The 27453-nt window shown below is 37.0% G+C and overlaps 1 protein-coding gene and 1 pseudogene across 2 annotated transcripts in view; both read right to left on the minus strand.

Annotated features, from left to right (window-relative positions):
* The window catches only part of TNPO1 (transportin 1), a 102463-nt gene that overhangs the window by 44120 nt on the left and 30890 nt on the right, over window positions 1-27453 (minus strand). Inside the window, exons 1-6 of one of the 2 annotated variants that reach the window (XM_066241472.1) lie at window positions 17019-17139; window positions 16779-16892; window positions 13432-13507; window positions 9309-9458; window positions 5218-5324; window positions 2216-2349 (exon numbers count right to left, since the gene is read on the minus strand). In XM_066241472.1, the coding sequence (XP_066097569.1) occupies window positions 2216-2349; window positions 5218-5324; window positions 9309-9458; window positions 13432-13507; window positions 16779-16883 (572 nt within the window). In that variant the 5' untranslated portion in view covers window positions 16884-16892; window positions 17019-17139. Of the gene's footprint in view, window positions 1-2215; window positions 2350-5217; window positions 5325-9308; window positions 9459-13431; window positions 13508-16778; window positions 16893-17018; window positions 17140-27453 lie in introns of those variants that run through there. The other variant, XM_066241464.1, reaches the window with a different exon arrangement.
* On the minus strand, window positions 23871-23966 carry LOC136321488 (U2 spliceosomal RNA; annotated as a pseudogene).

The following is a 27453-nucleotide window of genomic DNA, read 5'->3' on the forward strand; positions in this document are numbered from 1 at the left end:
AATTCCAAGAAGATAAAGATGAGATTAGATTTCAGTCTTTGCTTTTATTATGGGTTTTGGATTTGAGTGATTATTGAAAATAACTAGTAAATAACTAAAAACTAAACAGAAGTGGGAAATGAGAATGTATAAGCTAAGAAACACAACCCAATTTGAGTACCTCAGTAATCATTTAAAAAAAAAATTAAATGGCTCTGATTTTTAAATTGCTTAGGCAATGGATAAAACTGTATTGTGTGACCAGGAGGTAGCACGGTGGATAAAGCATCAGCCTGGAATGGAGAGGACCCAGGTTCAAAACCACGAGGTCGCTGGCTTGAGTGTGAGATCATAAACATGACCGCATGGTCGCTGGCTTGAGCAAGGGGTCACTGGGTAGCTGAACCTCCCCCTGCCCCCATCAAGGCACATATTGGAAAGCAATAAGGGAACAACTAAGGAGCAACAACGAAGAACTGATGCTTTTCATCTCTCGCTTCCTGTCTATCTGTCCCTTTCTGTCTCCCTCTCAGTCTCCGTTTCTCTCACTAAAACAACAACAAAAAAACCTATTTGTCTGCCTCATTCTAAATTCTCAAAGTCCTAACAGTTACTATGAGAGGGAAAAACACTCATCGTAAACACCAGTTAAACTGTATTAATAAGGTGTTAAATAATTACATAGAATAAAACTACATAAAGATGGAAGATATGTTTAGTGCATAGCTAAAATATGTAAAAGATATATTTACCCAAGTATACATTAAAATAAACTAACATTATGTACAACAGAATTTCAAATGAGTGGTAATCAGTATTTACTGAATGGAAACATTTCTGTATTACTGAACTCTACCTAGTTAAGTTTTAAAACCATGTATTAAAATCACAAAAGAAAATTTTATATCCAGTAATAGTGTACCAATTACCAGTAATATGTTTTCAGGGTTTTTTTCTTTTAATTGCTACAAATTGGTCACAAAAAAGTAAATTTCTTAGAAGTATGCAAATCACCACCCTTTCTTTCACACCTTAGTTGAAATGTTAAAAGAGGAACATGAACCCCACTACCTAGTTACCTATACCAGGAACGGTAAAATTTTACTTTGAAAATGTTTATCTGACCACAAGTAAGCATCTACTAAGTTTCCACTGTGAGTTTAACACTGGATTAGGTACCACTTAAGAGGAAAAGTAAAATTAAATCAAGGTAAAAAAGTATGAACTAAATAGTAAATTTAAGCAAGAAAAAAGACTCTCAATTTACCCTCTGGAATACAGCTTGAAATTTAAGGCATCTGAACTAACAGAGCTTATACATTAACATTCATTCTATTGGATATCTCTGAAGTCTCTAAGAACTATGTAATTTCTACTTTACATAGTAATATATTTGATTATTCTATATAAAAGCATGAAGCACCAACAAATGTAAAAAAACAAGAATCAAATGACTGTTCCACAGAAACAAAAAGCTAATTCAAGTTAGAAAGAAAATATGTAACTGGAGAAAGATCTTTTGGTGAAGTTAAGAGTCTTACATACTTCAACAATGTGAAAAAGGCATCATAATAATTACAGCATGCTAGGACCACTGATAACAAAACTAATCAAAGGTTAATTTAATATTTTAAATATAATATTTCAAAAACTATATGCTAGGCAGTGTTCAAGGAACTAGAGAAAAAGAACAAAACAGACCAGGTTACCTTCAGGACTGGCCAACCTGGTCTACTATATGGTTTCAGAGTACGCTCAAAAGTCCTTCCATCTTCAGGATTAAAATGTTTCTTCTAAGTAAATGTAATCCCCTTAAACTAAATTACTTAATAATTTAGATATACTGGAAGAACTTTTATAACACAGCTACAAATGAAGGTACATGTATTTGTCAAGATTCATAAATTAAAAACAAACAAACAAAAACCAAAAACCCAACCACAGAGTTTTCAGCCTTTCACAAAGGACTTAAAAAGCATGACTGTTAAACCATTACAAATGCAATTTTACATGTAGAAGGTAAAAAACTATCATATTCTATGACAATATCATCAAAAAAGTCAACACTTCATGAGGTTTTTTTTTAAGGAGTATATTTTAATTATCAAAATTCACCTTTTGAAATATGTAACATATTTTGCTAGTTAAAAAAATACTAGATAATACAAAAAACAAGAAAAGTGGTCAGGCTCATAACAGAGTTTATAAATTAACTTAATATTGGCTATATAGATACCTTATTTTTGGACTACTGTGCTTGAAGAACTGTAAAAATTTTGGAATCATGATGTTGAGAGGACGATCTAAAACATCGCTATCTAAAATCTCAGCAGAATCTTCACATATCTTCTGTAGGGCACCGAATGCTCCCTGTAAAAGACATTAAAATTACTAGAACTAATTAAAAGCAAATTGAGGAATACTGACTAATTTGTAAGAATTAATGTTTTCAGCACACATAAAATGCTTTCTCACCAAAAATTTGTAAATTTAATATAATTATACCATTGAGTTATCTAAAATCTCAGTTTATAAGAGAATAATATGTTTTTATTTTAGCATTAAATACCTTAGAACGAGAAGGTATTTTGGCTGGCAGAGATTGTAATATATAATTAAAAACCTAACTTCTAAAATATTCTTGCCAATTTTAGATTAACATTAATTTTTCTCTTTTAAATAGTATCAGTTTGTAAAATTCTATCTATACTTACATATAAATGTATTTAACCACTGTACTCTTTTTGAAGGAGAAAAAGAGGTCCTTAGTATCTTTAAAAAATTATTTTACGGCCCTGGCCGGTTGGCTCAGCGGTAGAGCGTCGGCCTAGCGTGCGGAGGACCCGGGTTCGATTCCCGGCCAGGGCACACAGGAGAAGCGCCCATTTGCTTCTCCACCCCTCTGCCACGCTTTCCCTCTCTGTCTCTCTCTTCCCCTCCCGCAGCCAAGGCTCCATTGGAGCAAAGATGGCCCGGGCGCTGGGGATGGCTCTGTGGCCTCTGCCTCAGGCGCTAGAGTGGCTCTGGTCGCAACATGGCGACGCCCAGGATGGGCAGAGCGTCGCCCCCTGGTGGGCGTGCCGGGTGGATCCCGGTCGGGCGCATGCGGGAGTATGTCTGACTGTCTCTCCCTGTTTCCAGCTTCAGAAAAGAAAAAAAAAAAAAAAATTATTTTACGTAAATTATGCATTGGGAAATGGTGACAAAAATCTGTCAGGCAGGCAATTCAAACTGGCAACTATTTCTTTGTAGCCATTTTTACACCAAATTGGCTAACTTAGAACTCTTCTATACTATGTAACTATATTATCAGTTAGCTCATCCACTTACATACCTTACTTCTTTTAAAGCAGGGGTCCCCAAAACTACGGCCATGGGCCGCATGTGGACCCCTGAGGCCATTTATCCGGCCCCCGCCACACTTCCGGAAGGGGCACCTCTTTCATTGGTGGTCAGTGAGAGGAGCATAGTTCCCATTGAAATACTGGTCAGTTTGTTGATTTAATTTTACTTGTTCTTTATTTTAAATATTTTATTTGTTCCCATTTTGTTTTTTTACTTTAAAATAAGATATGTGCAGCGTGCATAGGGATTTGTTCATAGTTTTTTTATAGTCCGGCCCTCCAAGGGTCTGAGGGACAGTGAACTGGCCCCCTGTGTAAAAAGTTTGGGGACCCCTGTTTTAAAGTATGCAGCACCTTGAAACCTATTTTCCATAGTAAATTTATAAATACGGTCTCTTTAACGTATAACTAATATATTAGCTCCTCTACAATTTCACAACTACTGCATTTTAAATTTTATTCTTGAAAAGTGCTTAAAATTTTGATCTCCTTTTATGTTATTACCATTATACAAAAGCATTACCATTTTTATTTATTTATTTTTTTTTTAGTGAGAGGGGAGGCTGAGGTAGAGACAGATTCCCGCATGCATTCCAACCAGGATCCACCTGGCAAGCCCACTAGAGGGCGATGCTCAGCCCATCTGGAGCCCTAGCTCTGTTGCAACCGAAGCCATTTTTTAGCACCTGAGGCAGAGGCCATGGAGCAATCTTCAGTGCCAGGGGCCAAGTTGCTCTAATTAAGCTATGGCTATAGGAGGGGAGGAAAAGAGAGAGAGAGATAGAGAGATAAAGAGGGAAGGAGGGAAGGAGGGAGGGAGGGAGAGGGGGAGCAGTGGAGAAGCAGATGGGTGCTTCTCCTGTGAGCCCTGACAAGAAATTGAACCCAGGACATCCACATGCTAGGCCAATGCTCTACCACTGAGCCAACTGGCCAGGGCAGGACTACCTAAATTTAATATACTGTTACCCAATTGCTAAATATTATCTAAATATTTTTTAGTTTTTATGTAATCGGATCAGTGTATTTCTAAGGCATTATTGGAATATTTATATACGAGAATGCAGGTTGTTTTCCCCCGTAGAATCTTTTCCAGATTCCTTTGCAAACTGTCCTAACCTCCCCTTCCCCAAGTCATATCTGACAACAAACTGCCATGTCAAAAGACCACCTGGTTTCTTTCCTGTGCCTGCCCTGCCTACAAGCCTTGCTCTTTTTTGAGAGGAAGAGGAGTCATTGCCTTATATAAAACACCTAAAATGGTTTCTATGTATTTAAAACAGAGTTCTATCCAACCTGGAAGCCCAGATAATGAGATTCTTAAAGAACCTGTTAACAGTGAGAAATTGTTGAAGAAATCCAGAGTCCCTCACCTCCCCAAATAGAAAGATTGCTACTGATTTGATCATTGGGAAACTATCAGAGATTATAATTAATGCATGAATAAACCAGACCAGATATGTCATATAATAAGAGGCACAAATCAAAAAAAAAAAAAAAAAAAAAAAAAAAAAAAAAAAAAAAAAAAAGGAGGCACAAATCAATTTATAGAAGTTAAAAAATACTTATGGTCTGAGAATTTGGTCAATTTTAAGTCTATCTTCAAAGAATACCACATCAACTGTTTAAGACTGACAACAGGCTTTCTGTTTATTACATATATACATACTCCGAAGAAAAGTTTTCAAATACATATATAGAAGATATTTTCTTGTAGGAAACATAGTAAAGAGGTCTTAAAACTTAAGTCTTAGAAAACAGTAAGACTAATGATCAATAATGTAAAACAAAAAGGTAACTTTAAGCTTTGCATTTTTTTCTGATATTTTTTTAGAGAAAAAATTTCAAAGCTTATATGGCAATAAAAATAATGTAACAGAACAAATATTTTTACCTCACAAGTGTTGTAATCTTCAGAATCCAATAAACTACAGAGTTTTGGTAAGAGGTCAGGCCAATTCTGCAATTCTCCCTTGGAGGCTATGGTTGTAATCAAAATACCTTGAAAGAAAACACACATCTTTAGGAAATCTGTTAGATATTGCCATGTGAACAACATGTGCAACACCAGCCTAAGACTTCCAAATCACCTAAATAATAACATTCATCAAGGACTCCATATATCACCATAGCACATCAGTGGAAAACCATAGCAAAAATGTTTCTTTTTTTATTTTTAATTTTCCCATTGATTTAAGAGAGGGAATGAGAGGAAGGAAGGGAAGGAGAGAGAATCATTAACTCGCCATTCTACTTCGTAAGTCCAATTAACTGCGTACTCATTCATTGCTTCTTTCATGTGCCCTGACGGGGATCAAACTTATAACCTTGGCGTGGGGCCTCTAATCTTGTTTAACACTTGACCTTCTTTTTTATTTCTAAATTAATAAAAAACATTTTTTTTTCCATTGACTTGAGGGAAAGGCAGGGAAGGGGAGAGGCATTAACTCATTATTTCACTTAGTTGTTCCTTCTAGTTGTGCACTTACTGATTGCTTCTTGTACATGCCCTGACTGGGGATTGAACCTGTGCCCTGGGAGGACACTTTATCCACTGAGCAACCTGGCCATGGCCCATCTTTATTTTTAATAAGCATCTTTAAAGATGCCTACCACTTGCTCTTCTCCAATAGTTTCACTAATTAAAATCACTCCAATTTTATAGAAATTACATACAAAAGAGTAGAAAGAAAATATACGACAGTGTTAATATCATTCATCGCTGGGGGATGAATATGAGCCTGTTATGTTCAAATAAAAATACATCAAGGAGCTCACACCAGATCCCTGACTTAACCTAGGATGACAGCCATGAAGGGATCTATGAACATATGGAGACAGAAAGTAGATAAGCCACCAATGGAGAATGATCCTACATGCTCACTCTTGTTTGTAACAATCCTTCTAGTGTGGCCATGCTCCTACAAAGTTTCCGGCTTACTGGATCCAGGATGAATCACTGGCAAGGTGATCTTGGAGACTGAGTAGCACATGCTGATTGATTATGCCACTCTGACTGGATGGATTCTTCCAACTGTGTGTATGCAGTTTAGTCGTGATAGTTACACAAATATGTAACAAAGTTTTATGTTAATACAAATGCAGCAATAACACGAAAATTTTGTGTTAATACTTTTCCTTGCCTTAGTAAACATCAGTAACATAAAGCAATATAATTGGCAATTATAGATCCTTTAGAATAAACTCTGATAGACAAATTATATCTACCCTAAGTTATAATGTTTCAAACTACTAATCTGTAAAAAGAAAAAAGGTGCTTAGTTATTTTGAGAATTTAGTGAGATATGCACACAAAATGCTTGGCATATAGTAAATACCTAATGATTATTAATAAACAGCAAATCCCACTGTGTGTACAAATTCTCTTTGATTTTTCCAGTTAGTCCTGAGAAGGTTGTTCCCAATGGTAAAGAGCTAAAAAATGCAGAATAAAGTTGTGTTAGTATTTACAACTTGCTGAAAAAATTAAATTATATGGTAAGGGTTAAAGATTTAACCTTTACAATGAGACAGATTTCTAGTAAGATTAAAAAAGCAGCAAGACTAAAAGATCTGTTCCTTCTAGCCAGTTCTTCTTTCTCAAAGTTAAAATATTAAAGAATTGAGAGAAAGAAAAAGCTCTGGACCTGCCTAAAAAAAACCAAGCAATAATGAAAAATAAAAATAACCCTAGTACTAACAGACCACTGACATGTTATTTCTGCTAGGAGAGCATTGAAGAATGTTGACAAACAAATTCCAATTTATTTGGCTCCATACAATCACATCCAGTCCTGAAAAGTCTTCTAATGCCTTATATACTACAGTTGCAAAGAGTGAAAAGTTATTTCCTGTATACAAAATGATAGGAGTGAAAACTGGTGTGTTTGGCAACACCTATTAAAATTTTGAGTGTTTAAACAACACACTTGGACCCAGGAATGCCACTTCTTTGACTTGATTCTTTGGAAAATTTCCCACAAGTGTATAAATACACATAAAAGGATGTTCACTGAAATAATTACAAACCAACTATATATTCTTTAACAGGAGAAACAATTTTAATTTGTCTAATAAGTTATCACAAAGTCATTGAAATGTTGATTCCATCTTGGCAAGATTTCCGTTAAAACATTTAAAAAAGACCATCATAATCTTACCATTCTTTTTACCAGTGTCCAGAGTTGGTAGATAATCAGGAGGGTACGAGATGGTCAATCAGAATAACTTAGGGAGCCCCTTTTCTCAAATTACAAAGTCCTCTACCCATCCCACTTAGAATCAGTATTAATAATGGCAGTGTTTAATACATCACAGAGCCTCTGTTTTTTAAAAGATGTACCCACCATGAGACAAAATCTACAAAAAGATTTTTTAATAAAAACAATTGACTCTTTTTGAAGGTTAACTGACACCCATTTAGCCAATCTGCCAGATTAACGAACACTTTCCAGATCCTTGTAAATTGGGCTGCTTAAGCCCCAGGGCATACTGAACTATAGTATACTTCTCTAGTGTACACTGATCCATTTCTGCTTCCGCCAGGTGATACGTGTGCTTACCAACAGTAATATGTGCTTACTTTCAAACCTATTTATACTAGTTATTATAGTTAAGCATTAAAAAATTATTCATTTTAGAGAGGGGAGAGAGAAAAGAGAGAGAAAGAGAAAGAGAGAGATAGGAGGGAGACAAGCAGGAAGCATCAACTCCCATATGCGACTTGACCAGGCAAGCCCAGGGTTTTGAACTAGCAACCTCAGTATTTCAGGTTGATGCTTTATCCACTGTGCCACCACAGGTCAGGCATTTTAATGTCACCATTCTTCTTTATTATTATCTTTTTATATTTTTTAAAATTTATTCATTTCAGATGGGGGGAGAGGCGGAGGTGGGAGAGAGAGAAAGAGAAAGAGAGAGAGAGAGCAGCAGGAAACATCAACTCCCATATGTGCCTTGACCAGGCAAGCCCAGGGTTTTGAACTGCCAACCTCAGCATTCCAGGTCAATGCTTTACCCACTGCACCACCACAGGTCAGGCAAGCATTTTAACTCAATATTACATAAGATGATAGTCATTCTTTCATCGAAAATAAGCTGAACACTGAAGGCTCAAAAATTGCTGTATAGTAGTAAGTCCTCACTTGACATCATTGATAGGTTCTATGACTTCAAGCAAAATGATGTAACAAAACCAATTTTAGCCTGACCTGTGGTGGTGCAGTGGATAAAGCATCGACCTGGAAATGCTGAGGTCGCCAGTTCGAAATCCTGGGCTTGCCTGGTCAAGGCACATATGGGAGTTGATGCTTCCTGCTCCTCTCTCTGTCTCTCTCTCCTCTCTGTCTCTCTCCCTCTCTGTCTCTCTCCCTCTCTCTCTCTCCTCTCTAAAACTGAATAAAAAAACAAAAAACAAAAACAAAAAAAAACCCAATTTTACCATCGGCTAATTCTATAAACAAGAGTTAAGAGTCCTATGGCATCTCATCAATGTTATAACAAAACAACAATGAACAAAATGACATTATCGAGGACCTGCTTTAATTAGATGTAGACAAGTCAAAAGTTAAAAACGAGATAAACAGTAAAAATCCTAAGGTCCTGTACTTTGGTTGTTTTACTCAGTTTTTCTTTTCATGTAAAAGAAAGTGAAACTGAAAATTATATAACTCATGTATTACCATAGGAAGATAGATAATAAGAAACTAAAAAAAAAGTAGTGGTCTTAAATTAATTATCACTTGCTAGTGTCCCATTTTAACCAACTTTAAGCAACTATCTCAGGAACTCTTGTCTCACTGAATAAAAGAGCTGTTGTTATCATCGTAAATATTCTATCAAAAGCATTTAAGACTGGCAATAAAAAATTTCCCCCATCACAATTCAGCTAGAAATGGATGACAAAAATTGCTATGAAAATGATCTGTCTTGTCAAAAAACAACAGTTCAAAAAAAGATAAGCAAAATTTTAACAATATAACTTACCTACAGTGGCTCTAATCAGAGGAGAGGCGTCACCAATATTGTTTAAACATTCGCTTTTAATAAAGTCTGTTACACCATTTGGGAAGTTCTGAAAATGTGCTTTCACATTATTCTTCAAAATGAGACCACTCAATGATCTTGTGGGTTCATCTGAAGTAAAATAACAATAGTAGTGAGTTTCAAAGTAGTTTTCATTTTAAAAAATATCAAGAACAGCAACTTTAAAAATACTTATATTCAAAAGTTGATTGTAACATTCCAGTAATTTTGCTATAACCAAGGGAAAAAATATTATAAATGATTTCAAAAGATTAGCTCCATGATTTATAGTTCAGGGTTTCTAAACCTTGGCACTCTTGACATTTTGAGACAGGTAAGTCTTTGTTGTGGGGTCGCTGTCTTATGCACTGCAAGATGGTTAGTAGTACCACTGGCCATTGATGCCAGTTTCACCTCTCCAAGTTCTGACAACCAAAAATGTTTCCAGATCATGTCAAATTCTAGGGGGAAGAAGTGGGGGGAGAGGGAGAAATTGCACTGGGTTGAGAACCACTGATTTAGCTGACGAGTTAATTTAGTTTATATATGGCCACTGAACTCAAGCTTTATTGAAACCTGATATAAACATCAAATTACAGATCTGAAAATATTAGTCACTAATAATATCCCATTAAAAAATTAAGTGGACAAAGAAATATGGGATCACCTTCACATGCAAACAATTGCTGTTCATTTATACCATGTTTTTCACTTGCCTCTGAGCTAAAAAAAAAAAAGGGTAAAACAAGTTTAACATTTCTTGAAATGGCCCTGGCTGGTTGGCTCAGTGGTAGAGCATCGGCCTGGCGTGCAGGGGTCCTGGGTTTGATTCCTGGTCAGGGCACACAGGAGAGGCGCCCATCTGCTTCTCCACCCTGTCTCTCTCTTCCCCTCCTGCAGCCAAGGCTCCACTGGAGCAAAGTTGGCCCGGGCGTTGAGGATGGCTCTATGGCCTCTGCCTCAGGCACTAGAATGGCTCTGGGCAACAGAGCCGCGCCCCAGATGGGCGGAGCATCGCCTCCTGGTGGGCATGCCGAGTAGATCCCAGCTGGGCGCATGCGGGAATCTGTCTGACTGCATCCGTTTCCAACTTCAGAAAAATACAAAAAAAAAAAAAAAAAAAAAAAAAAAATTCCTGAAGTATATATTAAAAGCAGAATTTACTTTTAAAAAATGTAATCCAAAGATGGTGTTAACAAATTTTCAAGAAGCAATTTAATATCTGTACAATATAACTGGTGCATTACCAACTGGCATCACCATCAACAGTATTAACAATAGTTAACATCTTCTGAACGTTTATCAGGCAATAAACACTGCTGAGTGCTTTACAAGTATAGAAGTTCACATTTAAGCCTCACAACCTCAAGAGACAGAAATTATTCCCACTGCACAAATGAAGAAATTGAGATCTTTGTCAGAATTCCACAAAGCTACTAAGTGAGAAAAGCAACAAACCTATCAACCTCAGGAGTCTGGCTCCAGAGCTCACACTTGATGCACTGTCTAGTTTCACCCTCCTCAAAGGGCTAGAAGACACAAAGAGCTGGTGTACTGAACAGAACATGCTATTACATCACTACTATTTCACAAATTTTATTAAAAAATAAAATACCCGAGCTTGTTCTAATTAGTAGTATGCTCCTAAAGTCTGATTGGCACTGAAATCTTCAAGGGTAAGACACAGAGGGCCAAAAAGACAGCAAAGGTTCTCTCTGCACATAAACCCCATTTAAACTACCACAGCATACAGCCAGAGGTTTTATATCACCATTTAAAAACGTCTTTCCAGTTTCAATCACAACCCATTCCAATGAGTAGATTAAATTGAAACATAAACACTTCGAACTTCTCTTCAAAGTTTAAAATTGCCATAAAATAGCCAGATATTTAACTTGCTCAAACAATAATTCTTTTGTCTTAAGTTAGCTAATTAATTCAGTCATGTAATTTTATTTTAAATGCCGTGTATTTGTTTACAATAAATACACTATATACCATATTGCTTTTACAATCAAGATTACAAGATGAGGAGTTTCAATAAATAACAATACAAAGTGAAATAATTTAAAATAAAATATATTTTAATTAAAATCCTCTGTCCTAACTCCATTTAACACAGCCATCAACTAACCTTTTCTTTTTTAAAAAATTAAGATTTTACTTCACTGGGCCTCAATCTGCTCATCTGTAAAGTGAGAGAATTAGATAAACTCATTTCTGAAGTCTCCTCCAGATTTAAAATTTTACTCCATGAGTCAGTGTAAACAAATACACATAAGGAATGCTGAAAAGATTCCTTAATAAGCATTTTCATTTTCAAGAAGTTACTTATGTTTCCTCTCTAATATGGATGGTCACAACTTTCTAATAGAAAACTAGATAAAAGAAACTTGACCCTAATAAATGAGCAAACACAAGAAGAAATATCAAGTATTATACAAACACAAAGCTCCTACTATGTCCTTTGAGAATGGTGACTAATGAATAGAAGAAATATATTTTAGTCTGTGTCAGGAAAACCTGAATAAAATCCTTTCCAACTGTTTTGTCATTTTGTAACTATATAATAGGTCATAATAGGTCTTTTTGAAGGCAGTTATACCACCTTCTCTTGCTATCTGAATAACTGTGTCTCCTTTTTCAAATACTGCAAATGTACCTTTACATCCCAAGAAAGATTGTAACATATTAACCATCTTAGTAATTGGAATTTAGGATGAGGCATGACAGAATAAACAGCTTGATAATGTAAGTTTAAAATTTTTAAGAAATTAATTACAGTTTAGAAAAATTAATTTATTAAATAACTACTGTAGTAGGTAGGGAAAATAAACTTTCCATAGTAAACAAATGTATCATAAAAATACCCTTGTCAAACTAAGAACATTAATTGCTGAAATTAAAGATATGCTGATAGAATTTCTAGTTTCTTAAAACCTAGAATTTAGAAAATTTTAGTTTCTATTACACCCCTCAATTATAAAATTAAAACCCCTACAATTTACTAGAGAATTATTTGAAAATAACTCAAAATAAGTCACTCTGTGTATGGATTATCAAAATCTGAATACAATATTAGTGATATTTTACTACAAATTAAGGCCATTCACCAACTAGGACTTGGAGCTCAAACCTTACAGATGGTCTGCTAGACTAATACAAGCATTTTATAGCTGATAAAAGAGAGGTGAAACGAGTGTCAGAGTCTGAGACTTACTTCCTAACTCCAAGTGCAATGTTTTTACTAACCGCACTATGGCTTGTGAAACACTAATCACTGACTAGGATGTTATAGTACTTTCATTTACAGGCCAGTGAATTGCTCAATAAATATCTGAGTGCCTCTGTGTCTGACAATGTTCCAAGAAGGGAATACTCAAAACTCAAAGAACTCTATGAATACCTCTCACTACAATGTAAACTCCATGAGGGCAGATATTCTTATTTTGTTCACTCTATTATTGCCCCTGAGCCTATAAACTGCCTGAGAAGGAAGTGTATTAAAATCAGAAAGAAGCCAAATGACTGTCATTTAAAAATCATACAAGTTTTCAGGCTTTAAATTGTCAAAGTACATAATTTAAATTTAAAACTTGTAGAACAGTTAAAGTGAATAGCCATAAGAAGGTAGAATCATTTAATCAAGAAATCAACAATTACCATCTCCTGGTGATGGGATTCTAAGTGATTTTCGGTTTTTTGATTACATGAACTTTCTCAATTGTCTACGAACAGTACTTCAGTTAATTAGTAAATCCTGTATTCAATTTGTGTATAGAAAGGAATAAATCTTTGACATTCTTGTACAAAGACTGAAGCAAAACCCCCAAGTAGACTTTGCAATACTTTTCATTTGCAAAGAATAAGGGAATTTACTATAAAAACACTCGATTAACAACTGCATGCTTAATAGTAAGCATCTAAATGCTTAGAGTGGTAGTAACTCATGTCTCTCTGCTCATTCTACACCTGTAAAATAAGTGGTTACTACAAAATAAAATCCTCTGTAATGAATAATCCCCAGTATAATTTAACAGACCTTAAAGACACATTTAGTGTTATTAACATAGACCCAGCTTACCTTCAGATTTTAATTTTGTCAGAACAAAAATCAGGTAGTTGTTAAAATCTGGATATTGATTGAGTTGTTCCAGTTTCTAGAACAAACAGTAGTTAAGGAAATGTCTCAGTGTAATCTAAGGAAAAAATTTAAGCATTTTAAATGTAAAACCAAGAATTCTTTTTTGTAGTACCTTATATTTTTTTTTTTGTCAAGTTATTTTATTAAAACCACCAATATGCTATTCCAAGAACACACTAGTGGTTGTGGTAAATCTCTTAGGTACTTTTTGGCTGAAATAGTACACTTAATATTTTATATCAATTATACTCAATACAACACAAGTAAGCCAAGTTCCAACTTCAGCATTCTCAAAATAGCAAAAATATTTTTTAAAACAGTTGTTCTTTGATTTGAACTTTAAAAACCCTAACTAGAAAGATTTTTACCTTAAAAATGCTTTTATTACTCATTTGTTCTTTAAGGTTCAAACATTATTAAGATAAAATGTCATTTATGAGGCCCTGGCCGGTTGGCTCAGCGGTAGAGCATCGGCCTAGCGTGCGGAGGACCCGGGTTCGATTCCCGGCCAGGGCACACGGGAGAAGCGCCCATTTGCTTCTCCACCCCTCCGCCGCGCTTTCCTCTCTGTCTCTCTCTTCCCCTCCCGCAGCCAAGGCTCCATTGGAGCAAAGATGGCCCGGGCGCTGGGGATGGCTCTGTGGCCTCTGCCTCAGGCGCTAGAGTGGCTCTGGTCGCAACATGGCGACTCCCAGGATGGGCAGAGCATCGCCCCCTGGTGGGCAGAGCGTCGCCCCTGGTGGGCGTGCCGGGTGGATCCCGGTCGGGCGCATGCGGGAGTCTGTCTGACTGTCTCTCCCCGTTTCCAGCTTCAGAAAAATGAAAAAAAAAAAAAAAGTCATTTATGCACAAGTCTACATATCCAATTTTATTACATAAAATAAAGTCGGGATTATGTATTACTACACTGCAATAGTTTTACAATTCTTTACACCCCCCCCAATCTTCCATTTCTAGTGTCACAAATTTGCAGGTATTTTATTCCACTGGCACGCAACAGTGACATAATACTGATTTACCTTTCTTCACACCTTCTTAACCTTCGTAATAACACCACTAATTGTGTTTTAATAGACAAATACTCAAATGTTTTTACTCAATAGACCTAACTTTTTAAAAAATTAAATCCATGACACAAACTCAAGGTAAACTGTATTTCTATTTACTACATATTAGAATACCCTCAATATTCAGTGGTGAGAATGTAAAAATTTTTTTTCTTTTTTTTTCCCTGAAGCTGGAAATGGGAAGAGACAGTCAGACAGACTCCCGCATGCGACAGACTGGGATCCACCCGGCACGCCCACAAGGGGGTGTCGCTCTGCCCAGACCAGTGCCACTCTAGCGCCTGGGGCAGAGGCCGAGGAGCCATCCCCAGCGCCCGGGCCATCTTTGCTCCAATGGAGCCTCGGCTGCGGGAGGGGAAGAGAGAGACAGAGAGGAAGGAGAGGGGAAGGAGTGGAGAAGCAGACGGGCGCTTTTCCTGTGTGCCCTGGCGGGGAATCAACCCGGGACTTGGGCATGCCAGGCCGACGCTCTACCACTGAGCCAACCGGCCAGGGCCTATAATGACTTTTCAAAAAGTGCTTAAGCCTATACAAAAACATTAGAGTACATTCTTTCCTAAAGAGACACAAAAGAACAAGGTCATCATTAGGTACTTTGAAGATATAAAGTAGTGTGGATTTAAAAAACCAACCGCCTCTATATACTGAAATTTAACTTGTTCCTCGTAGAGGGCATGCAATGATCCAGAAGCATAGAATAAACTTTAAATCCGATGTTAGCCCAAGCACAGTACCAGGTATACCTAAGGTAGTTAATAAATATGAACTAAAACAAGAAATTATGATATTCAGCACTATTATCAGAAATTCCAATGTGATTTTGGGCTTGGCTAACTTAAGAAAATAATTGTCATACAATCCATTCAATTCATTAAATATCAACTTCTATCATTTCCAAAGCTATGAAAACACAAATTAAGACAGAGATAATAAGGTTTAGGATACAAGCCCCAATATACCCTAAAACTACTATTCTTCCGTTGGCATTAACAGTATTCAAACGACCTGATCTAAAAAAAAGAATTTAAGCAGACCTCCATTTCCAAACAAGCAGCATATTGACCAAGACTAGGTAAGTACTTACTCATCTACTGAAAATTTTAAGTTACAGCAATGCAGTACTTCTTCCAAACTTACTTACCGGTCCTTTCCTTTCATACAATTGTGTGTACATATGCATGAATATATGTGTGTACATACATTTATATGACTTCACTTTTACAGTGTTTTAAATTTAAATAAGCCCAAACTACACTGCGAGCTTACTCACCAAATTCCGTATTAAGTAATTATGCTGATTAACCATAAAAATCGAGAGCCTTTTTCTGCAAAAATAGCAGACTTTTTTTTTTTTTGAGAATGAACTTGTTTGGTTTTAAAATAACAGGGATAAAAAGGTTACTTATGATCAGGTGAGTGAATGTTTCCTTTATTGGCTCCAAATAAGAACTCTCCCGTTATCCACAGTTTAGGGTACTACAGAAAGCACAATTAGCAGGCTTTGCTTCTCTTAACCTTTGTCTCTAAAACTGCAGCAACAGGACCGCTACACCAGCAAAACTCCGTAAAAACGTGGATAATTGAACAGACAGCCTTGAGGCAACGATTTAAAAAGACAATTTCTTTAGGAGCCAAGGGGCCTGCAACAGGTGTTAGCATGAACAGCCCAAGGGTAGGTCTGAAGCCCCCCCTTCTAGGTCTCCAGCCCGTTTTGGTCAAGGACCTGGAAGTAACCCCAGGCCCAATCCCGCGGCAGTTCAAATCCCGCCGCTCACATAGCGCTCTCCACCTGGCCTATCGCTCATCTCGCAGGCCCCACCGCACCCAGCGCATTGTGTGGGCCGGGGCACCAGGGGTACGCATCGGCAAACGGGCCATCCCTCCCGCGCCACTCCCCACCCACTCGGTAGGTCAGCAGTGGGCGGGCAGGGACGTGGCGGCCCACCCCGCGCACAAGTCGCGACCGCGGGCGGCGGCACGGAACCCCTGCTTCGCGCGGGGCGCAAGCCGGCGGCCGCGGCGGCGCCAAGACCCGACCACAAGGGCCGCGTGCGCGAGGCTCGGCAAGAGCAGCGGCGGTGGCGGACGGGCCTCTATCCGCAGGCGGACGGAGGGCGGAGGGATCCGGAGAGTGGCGGAGGGGGAGGGGCGGCAGAAGCCACCCCGCCGCCGGGAGCGGGCCTGCGCGGGGCGGCGGCGGCGAGGCCTCGGAAAGGATACTTGTTGCACGGTTCTCTGGATGGTGGTGTCTGGGGACTGGGATTCCTTCAGCAGCTGCAGGATTTGCTGAAGCCCTTGCTCGTCAGGTTTCCACTCATACTCCATTTTGGTTTGCTGCAAATAAAGCCAGACACAGGAAGAGACGGAGCAAATGTTACTCCCCATGCACAGGCCCGAGGGCTTCCCGCGCCGAGCAACCCCTTTTTCCCCGCCCGCACAACCCCTGCGCTCCTTAGACACCTCGGAACCTATCTGGGCGCCCCGAAGGAAGTCTCGGACCACGAAACCCTGGGGAACTGATCCTGGTGGGTCGGCCGCCAATGTCTGCTGCTCTTGCCGCCGCGGCCGCCGAGCGCAAGGAGCCGACCAGACTGAGTCACCGCGAATTTGCAATCTGGCCCCTAGATCCGCTCACGGGAGCCCCCTGGGTCCTAATGCCACGCAGTTTTTTCCAATCCAATCCAACTCGAGTTCCGTTCAGATTATTACTGATTTAAGGGCTAATTAAAAGTCAAATAGTTATCAAAAAACCCTGAAAAACACCTGAAAAGATCTAATTTTGGTTATTAGCCATTTTAAGTTAACACGGTAAAAAAGGATTGAAATAGGAAAAGAAAAAACGCCTGTCTATATGGTGGAAAATGAAGGATGGTTGAAATAGGGAAAAAAGTTGATAATTCTCCTGTCAGCAACAATACTTAATAAGAAATAAAAATTTTTACATTTCAATTTGATATGAAATACTAAATACTAATATTTAGTCTAAAATATTTAAAATGCATTGCAATCAACCCACAATTTGCGAGACGCCGAGTTTTGCCTTTAATTTGCAGAACTTGATTTTAAAAATTCTTTCCTAAACTTCAACTTTTGAACCCTTATCAAGTGAAATAAATTCCATTTTAACCTCTTTTTTACAACTAAGGGTTTTGGGCTGAAGGAAAACCAAGAAAAATACTGAAATTTACGATAATGTTAATTTTATTGAAGCATTTTCATATACATTTTCTTATTTGATTCTCATTCCATCCTGGGGAGGTATTATTTGCCCCATGTGGCAGCTATGGGACAAAAAGATCTGAGCAAATTACCATAATTAGTAAAAATTAGGAGGAGAACATACTTAAGCTACTAAAAGTTGCATCTGCTATCAATTAAAACTATTATATCAATGACAAGTTCATTAAAAACTAAATGCTTAAACCAAAATAAGACAAGTATAAAACATGAATTATATGTAAAAAACAAAGTCTTCTGAGGAAGATTTTTTATATGGCCTTACTACTATACCTGATGGTTTGACAGCTTAAATTAGTCCCTTCCTAGTACCAGTACTTTCCTCTTAGGGGTTAAAAAAAATTTCCTGACCTTACTGCACCTCTCTCATTAGCATTATTTTTCTATTCTTTTAACCTTTTCCTCTCTCCTACTTCACCCTTATTTTCTACCAAATATCCTGTAATCCAGTTTTGCTCACCACCTTTTACAAACTTCGTAAATGACTCAATACCAAAAAACTCCTTATTTAAAACAAAACGAAACAAAAGGCCAATAGTCTAGTGTTTTTATTACAGTCTTCATTTTGTGTTTATATGTACATTATATTTTATAATAATGGGATTGTCCTGTTTCTTGCCCAAATTTATATATTAAATATTTATTTAAAGTATTTTTAAAAACAATAGTATTCCATTGTATTGCTGTGCCATAATTTTAATAAACGTTTAATTGGCATACACATAAGCATAGAACTATATGGATTTTCATAAAGTGAACACACCTGTGTAACCAATGCCCACATCAAGATATAGAGGTTTCTCTTTTACCCATACTGTTATCAACCCACCCAAAGTAATCTCTGTAATTTCTATCATCATAGAGCTCTCCCCTTTCCTCTTTTCTTTACTTCAGAAACTTTTAAAATACTTTCATACTTTTCCCTATTTTCAAACATACACATAGTTGCAGTTTTTTTAACAATCATACTACATCCTACACTATTAATTATATATTTTTAACACATAATATAGCAAGGTCATCATTCAAAGCCAATACATACAGATGTAACTCACATTTTAGTAGATCTCATTGCTCTTTAGAATTGATAGAACATAATTTGTTCAACCATTTCATGATTGGCTTCCAGGTAGCATCTACATTTTTGCCACGATGGACAATACAGCAAAAAGCATTTTAGTACTAATGTCCCAACACAGTGGTGGCAAACCGATGGGATTAATAGGCCAAAAGTATGTGTACTCAAAAATTTCAGTTATTACCAGATTACTTTCCAAAAACAGTTAACGCAATTCACACTCACTAATACAGTGTCCGTAAAGTCACAGTGCACTTTTGACCCATCACATAAAAGCAACAAAAGATGGTAGAAATGTGAAATCTGCACCAAATAAAAGGAAAACCCTCCCAGTTTCTGTAGAAGTGGCAGCATGTGCGCATGCGCAGATGATGACGTAACACCATGTATACGGCGGAGCAGCCCACGGCCATGCCAGTCGAGATGTGGACGGGTACAGAGGAAAGTTCAGTGTGTTCTGTGGCTCGCTAAACTTGAATCCATGACCAAAGTGCAACGTGAATATTGCCGCGTTTATAACAAAGCGCCACCACATAGGAATAACATTACTCGGTGGGATAAGCAGTTGAAGGAAACCGGCAGTTTAGTGGAGAAACCCCGTTCTGGTAGGCCATCAGTCAGTGATGAGTCTGTAGAGGTTATACGGGATAGCTACCTAAGGAGCCCTAACAAATCTGTGCATGAGCCCACATCAAACTGCACTGAATAGGTATGAAACTGGGAGAATTTTCCTTTTATTTGGTGCAGATTTCACATTTCTATCGTCTTTTGTTACTTTCCTGTGACCGGTCAAAAGTGCACCATGACTTTATGGACACACTGTAGTATGTTTCCCATATCTCCATCAGCACATTCTCTTGTGAATCTAATGGGTGAAAATTTAATTTCTCCTGATACTGGGATGGTGGTGGGTGGGAAACTTAAAAGTCTGAGCCTCAGTTATGAGTTGGAGCTGCTTACATGTACATCATGCCTGTAGAAGTGACATTTAGATAGCTTAAGTAACCCTTTAGTTTCCCTTTTGAACAAGAAACTAAAGCCAGAGGTTAATACTAGTGAAGTCCAAAAGGTATCTTTACCACATCCGTCCGAAGGATGATTGCCCCATAATATCTCACTATGTTTCCTTCTTTATCCCTGCACTCAAATAAATAGAATTCTTTTCATTTAAGAACATTTAACTTGATCAGACTATGATTATGGGATAGGGAGAACTGAGATAAATCATTCCCTCACCTTATTCAAGTTATTTGGAACAAAAAGTTTTCAAGAATATTTGATTGGCAATGTCTTTTTTTTTTTTTTTTTTCTGAGATAGAGACAAACAGGCCGAAGGGACAGAGATGAGAAGCATCAACTCCTAGTTGAGTCGCATTAGTTGTTTGTTGGTTGCTTCTCATTCATCCCTTGATTAGGGGGCTCCAGTCAAGCCCGCGACCTTGGACTCAAGTGAGTGACCACGGGTTCATGGCTATAATCCCAAGCTCAAACTAGTGAGCCTGCACTCAAACCAGTGGCCTTGGGGTTTCAAACCTGGGTCTTTAATGTCCCAGTTTGACAATCTATCTTCTGCACCACCTTTGGTCAGGCTGAATGGTAATGTCTTGAGAAGTGATCTCAGGCCACTCTGTACTTCCATACCACATCTTTTTATTGTGGTAAAATATACTTAATTATAAAATTTCACATTTTAACTATTTGTAAAGTTCAGTGGCATTAAGTACATTTTCATTGTTGTTCAACCAGCATCACCTCTATCTCTAGAACTTACTACATTCCAATAACCTTTAAAATTAGTAAGAATCTTATCTTAGAGCCAGAGAGATCATAGGGTTATTTAGATAATGTTTAAAGTACTTCAAGTTAACCAAGCACACCAAAATTATGAGGCAAAGATAATTTAAATAGCAAACTATATCTATATTAATTAAGTAGAATGTCAAGATAAATATTGGATTTTCTTAAAATAATTCTTTTTCCATGTTGAAGACAGAGCTAAATGTTTCGACAAAAGGGGGTGTTGCACTTCAAATTTTTCTCTTTTAGAATACTTAAGTCATGCTGATTGGTCCATAACATTCAATGGTGACAACCCTCACACACCCAAAAAAGGTATTTCAATAAGCCAAGACAATTATTTGAACTATCTGGGTAGAAGATGGCACCAGAATAAAGTATCCTGCAAGAGGTAAATTACTGTAAGATATCATTTTGGGCCCTCAGAAGACTAAAACTTAAGAGTCCCAAACTATTAAGCATTTAAATTTATATAATAAAGCTGAATTACCTAGAGGCAAGAATGATACCAGACTGGTTGATAAAAATAAAAATATCTAGTTTCCTCCCTGCTGAAGGGAATGTAAACTATAGTTTAAAAAAGCAGGCAGGCCTGACTAGGCAGTGGCACAGTGGATAAAGCGTCGGACTGGGATGCAGAGGACGCAGGTTCGAGGCCCCGAGGTCTCCAGTTTGAGCATGGGATCATTGACATGACCCCATGGTCGCTGGCTTGAGCCCAAAGGTCGCTAGCTTGAAGGCCAAGGTTGCTGGCTAGAGCAAGGGGTCATTTGCTCTGCTGTAGTCCCATGTGCCCTCCCCACCCCCCATCAAGTCACGTATGAGAAAGCAATCAATGAACAACTAGGGAGATGCAATGAAGAATTGATGCTTCTCATTTCTCTCCTTTCCTGCCTGTCTGTCTCTATCTGTCCCTCTCTCCGTCTCTCTCTCCCTCTCTGTCACACACACACACACACACACACACACACACACACACACAGCAGGCAGGTCTGAACTCAACTCACCTAAGTTTAAGTCCCAATTCTTCCAACTTAGAAATGGTGAAAACCAAAACAGTTAATCTCCCTGAGCCTCAGTTCCCCAACTGTAAAATGAGAATATACTAACTCTGTAATAGGATTATAGGTACCTGCTTAGCATACAGTATGATTTGAAATACTGTACAGTAGTTTTCTTACATTCATAGTTTCGACCACCTGCAAAATAAAAATCTAAATTCTATTCATGGAAGAGGGTGCACCACCTCCAGGGACAGTTTTAATTTCTTACCACCTACTCAACCTCCAACTTTATGCTCAAGCAGCAATACCAACTGCACCTTCTATACCTATAAGCATTTGAATAGCAATTGCTGTTCTGGAATGCCTTCTTTAAATTTGACCATTAGGCAAACTCCTTACTCTTCTAGTTATGCTCATCTATTCAATTTCCACCTACTTATTATGGGTCTTCGTTGGCACTATGCAATATTTATACTGGATACTCTTTCTCTTCTGTGACATTATTCCAGGACCTCCCCACAAGACTACAATGTTTTAATCATTACAGATCTATAGTTTATAGCTTAGGCCATCTTAGAAACTGTCATATTGTATTATAATTATTTCCAGGTCTGTTTTAGCAATAGATCATGTATGTGTTCCTCGAAAGCAGGGACAATACCCTTTTGCCTTCTTTGCCTAGCAGAGTCCGACTCAATAAAAACTTGTTGAATAAATACTAATGTAGCTGCAATGGATTCAACTGAGTAAATATTAAGTTGAGCAACTACCATGTCCTCAGTGAGCACTGAAGATTCAAAGGTCTGTAGAATTTCATCCTTGCCTCCACTATGTTATTATTTAGTAAGAGAGACAGGTGTGCTGTCTATGAAAGAAGTATGTGAATGAAGTGCAATAGGAACAGAGAGGAAAGCAAATATATCCTGCCAGGAAAGAGAGAAGTGCTTTCCCCCATCTGGTTCATAGCCTTTTTTTTTTTTCTTTCTAATTTCAATTAAATTCAAACAAATATTTACTGAGAAGTCAGATGTTTTTACCTGTATGGTGAATCACTATGAATGTGATAAATGTTGCCATTAGTGATGTGATTTCCCATAATGGTGAACAACTCTTGGTGGAGTTCTAAACAAACAAAGTACAATCTCCCTTCGATTTAATAGTAGTTTTGTTCCTGGAAAACTCAACATTTAATTAAAAATCCTAAAAAATTTCATGTGCATATGTAAAATTGTGTTAGACTCTAGGTTCTGACTATAGCTAAAACAGGTTTAATTTCATTTATTTTTTTACCTATGTGACCATCTAGTGCAGGGGTCGGGAACCTTTTTGGCTGAGAGAGCCATACAATGACCTGTGTACGTTATACATTATCCAATAAAAATTTGGTGGTGTCCGGAGGACAGCTGTGATTGGCTCCAGCCACCTACAACCATGAACATGAGCGGTAGGAAATGAATGGATTGTAATACATAAGAACGTTTTATATTTTAACATTATTATATTTTTTATTAACGATTTGTCTGCAAGCCAGATGCAGCCATCAAAAGAGCCACATCTGGCTCGTGAGCATAGGTTCTCGACCCCTGATCTAGTGGAACATTCAAAAGTCATGCAGTGCTTAAGACAATTTTTAATGATGAACATCTAGCACCCTTCAGCCCAACACACTAAATGACAATAGCACCTCCCAGTTAGTAAGACACCATACAGAGAGGAACACTCCCTCAGTGTAGGAGGACTATGGTAGGAATAGCATAAGAGGCTGTGGGAACATTAACCCAGTTAGGTCAGGAAGGGAGTTCCTTGAGAAAGTGATTTTTACCTGGGATCTAACAGGAATTATCAAAAAGTGAAAGTGAGAGGAAGGCAGGGGCCAGGAAGAATTTATATGCCATGTTAGGAGGTTTGGACTTTATCTAATTCTAAGGCTAAGAGAAAGATTATGAAACGGGTTATAAACTGATAAAATATATGATCAAATAAAAATAAATAATTATTCCTTCTAGGAAGTAGATATGGGGGAGAAGAGGTTCATCTATTTCTGTTCAATATTATGTTAATTTTCACAAGCATAATATTTTTATAATAAAAATGATTTTAAACAAACCCATCAGGTTGCAATTTCGGGAATCATTGGAGGGGCAGAAAGACCTTCCTGTCTAATATGCATTTAAAATGTAGTTTTAGTTTGTTAGGGGAAAGTCTGTCATGTTTCATAGCCAAAATATAACCAAAAATTTTGATATATAATTGATCTTACACTTGATCTTAGCCAAAAGGCCAAGAAGCAATTAAAATTTTGATATTTAAATATTAGGGACTTAAACACATCTATTATTTTGAAATTAATAGTGATAGCTAATATTTTCTGAGTACCAGGCAGTATCCTAAGTACTTATATATGTTAAGTAATTTATCCCTCAGAATTATATGATATATTAATACTAACTACATTTTATAGATAAGTAAATTGAGGCAGAGAAGTTACTTGCTTGGCGTTACACAGGTAGTGACAAAAACCCAACTAATCTGGCTCCAGAGTCAAGTCTCGAAGCTCTTAATATACTGCCTTTCAAATTCTGTAAACTGGGAAACTAGTCATAAATAAAACAATTTGTATACTAAAGAAATAACATGTATTTGACACCTTTATAGTGAGGTAAAAGAGAAAATTAAAAATCATATTACACTGTTGTAAAATTAAAAACAGTATGTATATAATGTGAAAACCTAATATAAATGAGATATTTCAAGAGCACTGAGTAAATATGTTCAAACATCCTAAATGTTGTGAAGATCTTTACAACACCCCTTTGTTGTAAGAAGGGGAAAGTAGTTTTATTTAACAAGCAGACAAATCAAATATAGCTTAATTTGCTGAATCATTTGCTGACTATGAATCAGATCTTCCAACATAAATGTCTCATATGCTTTTTTTTTTTTTTTTTTTTACAAAAAGATGCTATAATAAACAAGAATGAAAAAAATCAGATATCCAAAGGCCTGAAAAGGGCATGGAATACTTTTAAAGTTATTTAGTAAAAATTTTATGAAAAATTTAACCAAAGTTCAAAAATGAAAGGGAAAATCTAAAGGAAGTTAATTACTTTTAAAATATGAGGTGTTTTAATGTCAAAAAATAAAAATGTCAACAGACTTGTTAAATTATAGCTATCAGTGAAAACAGAAAGTCCTTTAAGAGATTCTATAATCATAGCTAAAAGATCAAAAAGAAAAATGAAAAGAGCAAATCCAACTGTTGAGCCCAACCTACTTGAGAAAATGAGCTCTACCAGATTAAAAGGCAGGGGCCACAATACGCAGACCCTCTAATGTTATATGATACTAAGCACAAAGAAGTTTTAAAAATCATCCTTAACTGATTTATTGGGGTGAATGATCTAATTCACCACTTGCAAGAATTATGCTAAGAGGTAAAAATTATAATCCTCTGGCATTACAATTTATCTTCATCTAAGAGTTGAGAAATTAACAGGAAAAATGCAACATAGGTGCTAAGGAGAATTTAAATAAATGTATTCTTAGAGTGCCCTTTCAGAAGGACCTCTGAAAATCACTAGACGTGTGACTCAAACATTAAAAAAGAGTCTAGTATCAAAGTCAGCAGGTGATATAATAAGGAAAACTTGATTTCAAAAGTCAACCCAATCTACAACCAAGTACTTCCTAAACATTTCAGCTCATTTAATATTCACAACAGCACTATGAGGTAGATATTAACTCTATTTTATATTAACTGAAGTTCAGAGAGTTGAAGTAGCTTGCCTAGCCAGTATGTGGCAGATTGGGCATTCAAAACCAAATCTGTGTGATTCCAAAGTCTGGACTGTACCTAGTAATAACAGCAACCCTGCTATAATTTATTAAGTGCTTCTATGTGTGTTATTATTTTAAGTGCTTTAAATATACAGTTTCATTTAATTCCATGAGTAGGGACTATTATCTCCATTTTACAGAAAGGAACAGGCTCAAGAAAAGTTAAGTAATGTGTCCAAAGTCACAGAGATAGTAATGGACAAAGGCAGGACTCAAGCTGTGATGTACCTCACTCCAGATGCACCCATGCTCCCATTATTCTCATTCTGCTATCTCCATTAACATGTGACTAACCCTTAACAGAACTCTCGGGTAGACATCTTTAGTATACTTTACTTTTCCTATCTATTCCATGCATCACCAAGAATTCAACAGCTCTCTTGATTGCTGTCTATTTCTTCAGTTCAGGTGTGAAAACTACTTTGCCTTTCAGAGTTTAAGATTTTAATTTTTTTTTAAGACCAAGCTTGTGAGATGGCATCTAAGTCAAAGATTTTCATTTTTAAATAAAGTATAAGACTGATAGGAATAACACTTCTCAAATATTTAACTTTTGATTACATCATTTTCATCATCAAAACACCAATTCTCTGTTGATTTCTACAAGAGATTTAACTATCAGAATTGATCTCACTTTCCATGTATGTCAAGCTACTTAAACCACTGATTCTCAACCCTGGCTACACATTATACCCCCTGGAGGAAAAAATGATGCCTATGCACTATGGCCCCACTGATTCACTATTAGGGTGGGGCCTAGAAACCTGGGCATGGGCAGCTTTAAACAACTCTCAGGTAGTTCTACTATAAAGCCAGTTGAGAATTATTATATTAACTTAAAAAATATGATCCTGGACATTTTCACTAGTTTCTTACTCTAATGAACAGCTGTGTCCTAGCTGCACTAGAAAGGCGAGAAAATAGGAGAGAGGAATACAATGCAGACTGTACTAATAAGAAAATAACATTGATCATTATAAAAATGTCTTTGATAAACACCAAAACATTAGAACATACTGTTAAAATCACATCATAATTTGTATTACCTTGGTATGGACTACATGTGTTAGAAGCTAGTAAGTGCAATGTTCATTTACTTTGTAATTTACAGAGTCTGGAAAAGGAGTCTCACTTGTATTAGTGATGGAAACTTGGGAAAAAGTCAAAATATTGGGGAACAAACATAAGTTGTTATATAAATTAAATATGTTAAGTAAATTATAAGTAAAATTTACTAGACAATTATGGTTCTTGATTGGCCAAATATGATTTAAATTCACATACAGTGGTACCTTAAGATATGAATTTAATTCGTTCTGTAACCAAGCTTGTAAGTCAGTCAACTCGTATATCAAACTGCCGACACTGGACCCGTGTGCCAACACGCCAACTAGTGGCAGCTTCCCAAATCACAACTTGTATCTCGGAATTTCGCTCGGATCTCAAACAAAAATATAAACTGAGTCGCAGCTCATATCTTAAAAAATTCATGTTGGTCTGCTTGTATCTCAAGGTACCACTGTATTAACTTATGTTGCAAATGATAGTTACTAGTATATCTCTCTTCAAATGGCAATATTAAGTTATTCATAAAACTGAAAGTAAACCCTTCTAAATAAACCCACAAATTAAAATACAAATATATAAAGTATGTAAATTAGGCCCCTGATTTTTTTGACATTGTAGATTCATTAATTAGCCTTACTAAGGATCTTCCCACTGGTAGAGTCAATTGACTATTGTTGAATATGTCAACTTCACTCCAGCAGTTTTCATTTCAGTGATATTGATTTAAGAAAAAAATGCGCTTTTAATAGTCTTCTTCAGTATTAAAACATGACTGTAAATTCTGTTTCAGAATGTTGACTGAGCCCTGGTGGTTGGCTCAGTGGATAGAGCATTGGCTCTGTGTATAGACGTCCTAGGTTTGATCACTGGTCAG

This window comes from Saccopteryx bilineata, chromosome 1 (assembly GCF_036850765.1).
Source record: "Saccopteryx bilineata isolate mSacBil1 chromosome 1, mSacBil1_pri_phased_curated, whole genome shotgun sequence".
In the NCBI taxonomy this organism is placed as follows: Eukaryota; Metazoa; Chordata; class Mammalia; order Chiroptera; family Emballonuridae; genus Saccopteryx; species Saccopteryx bilineata.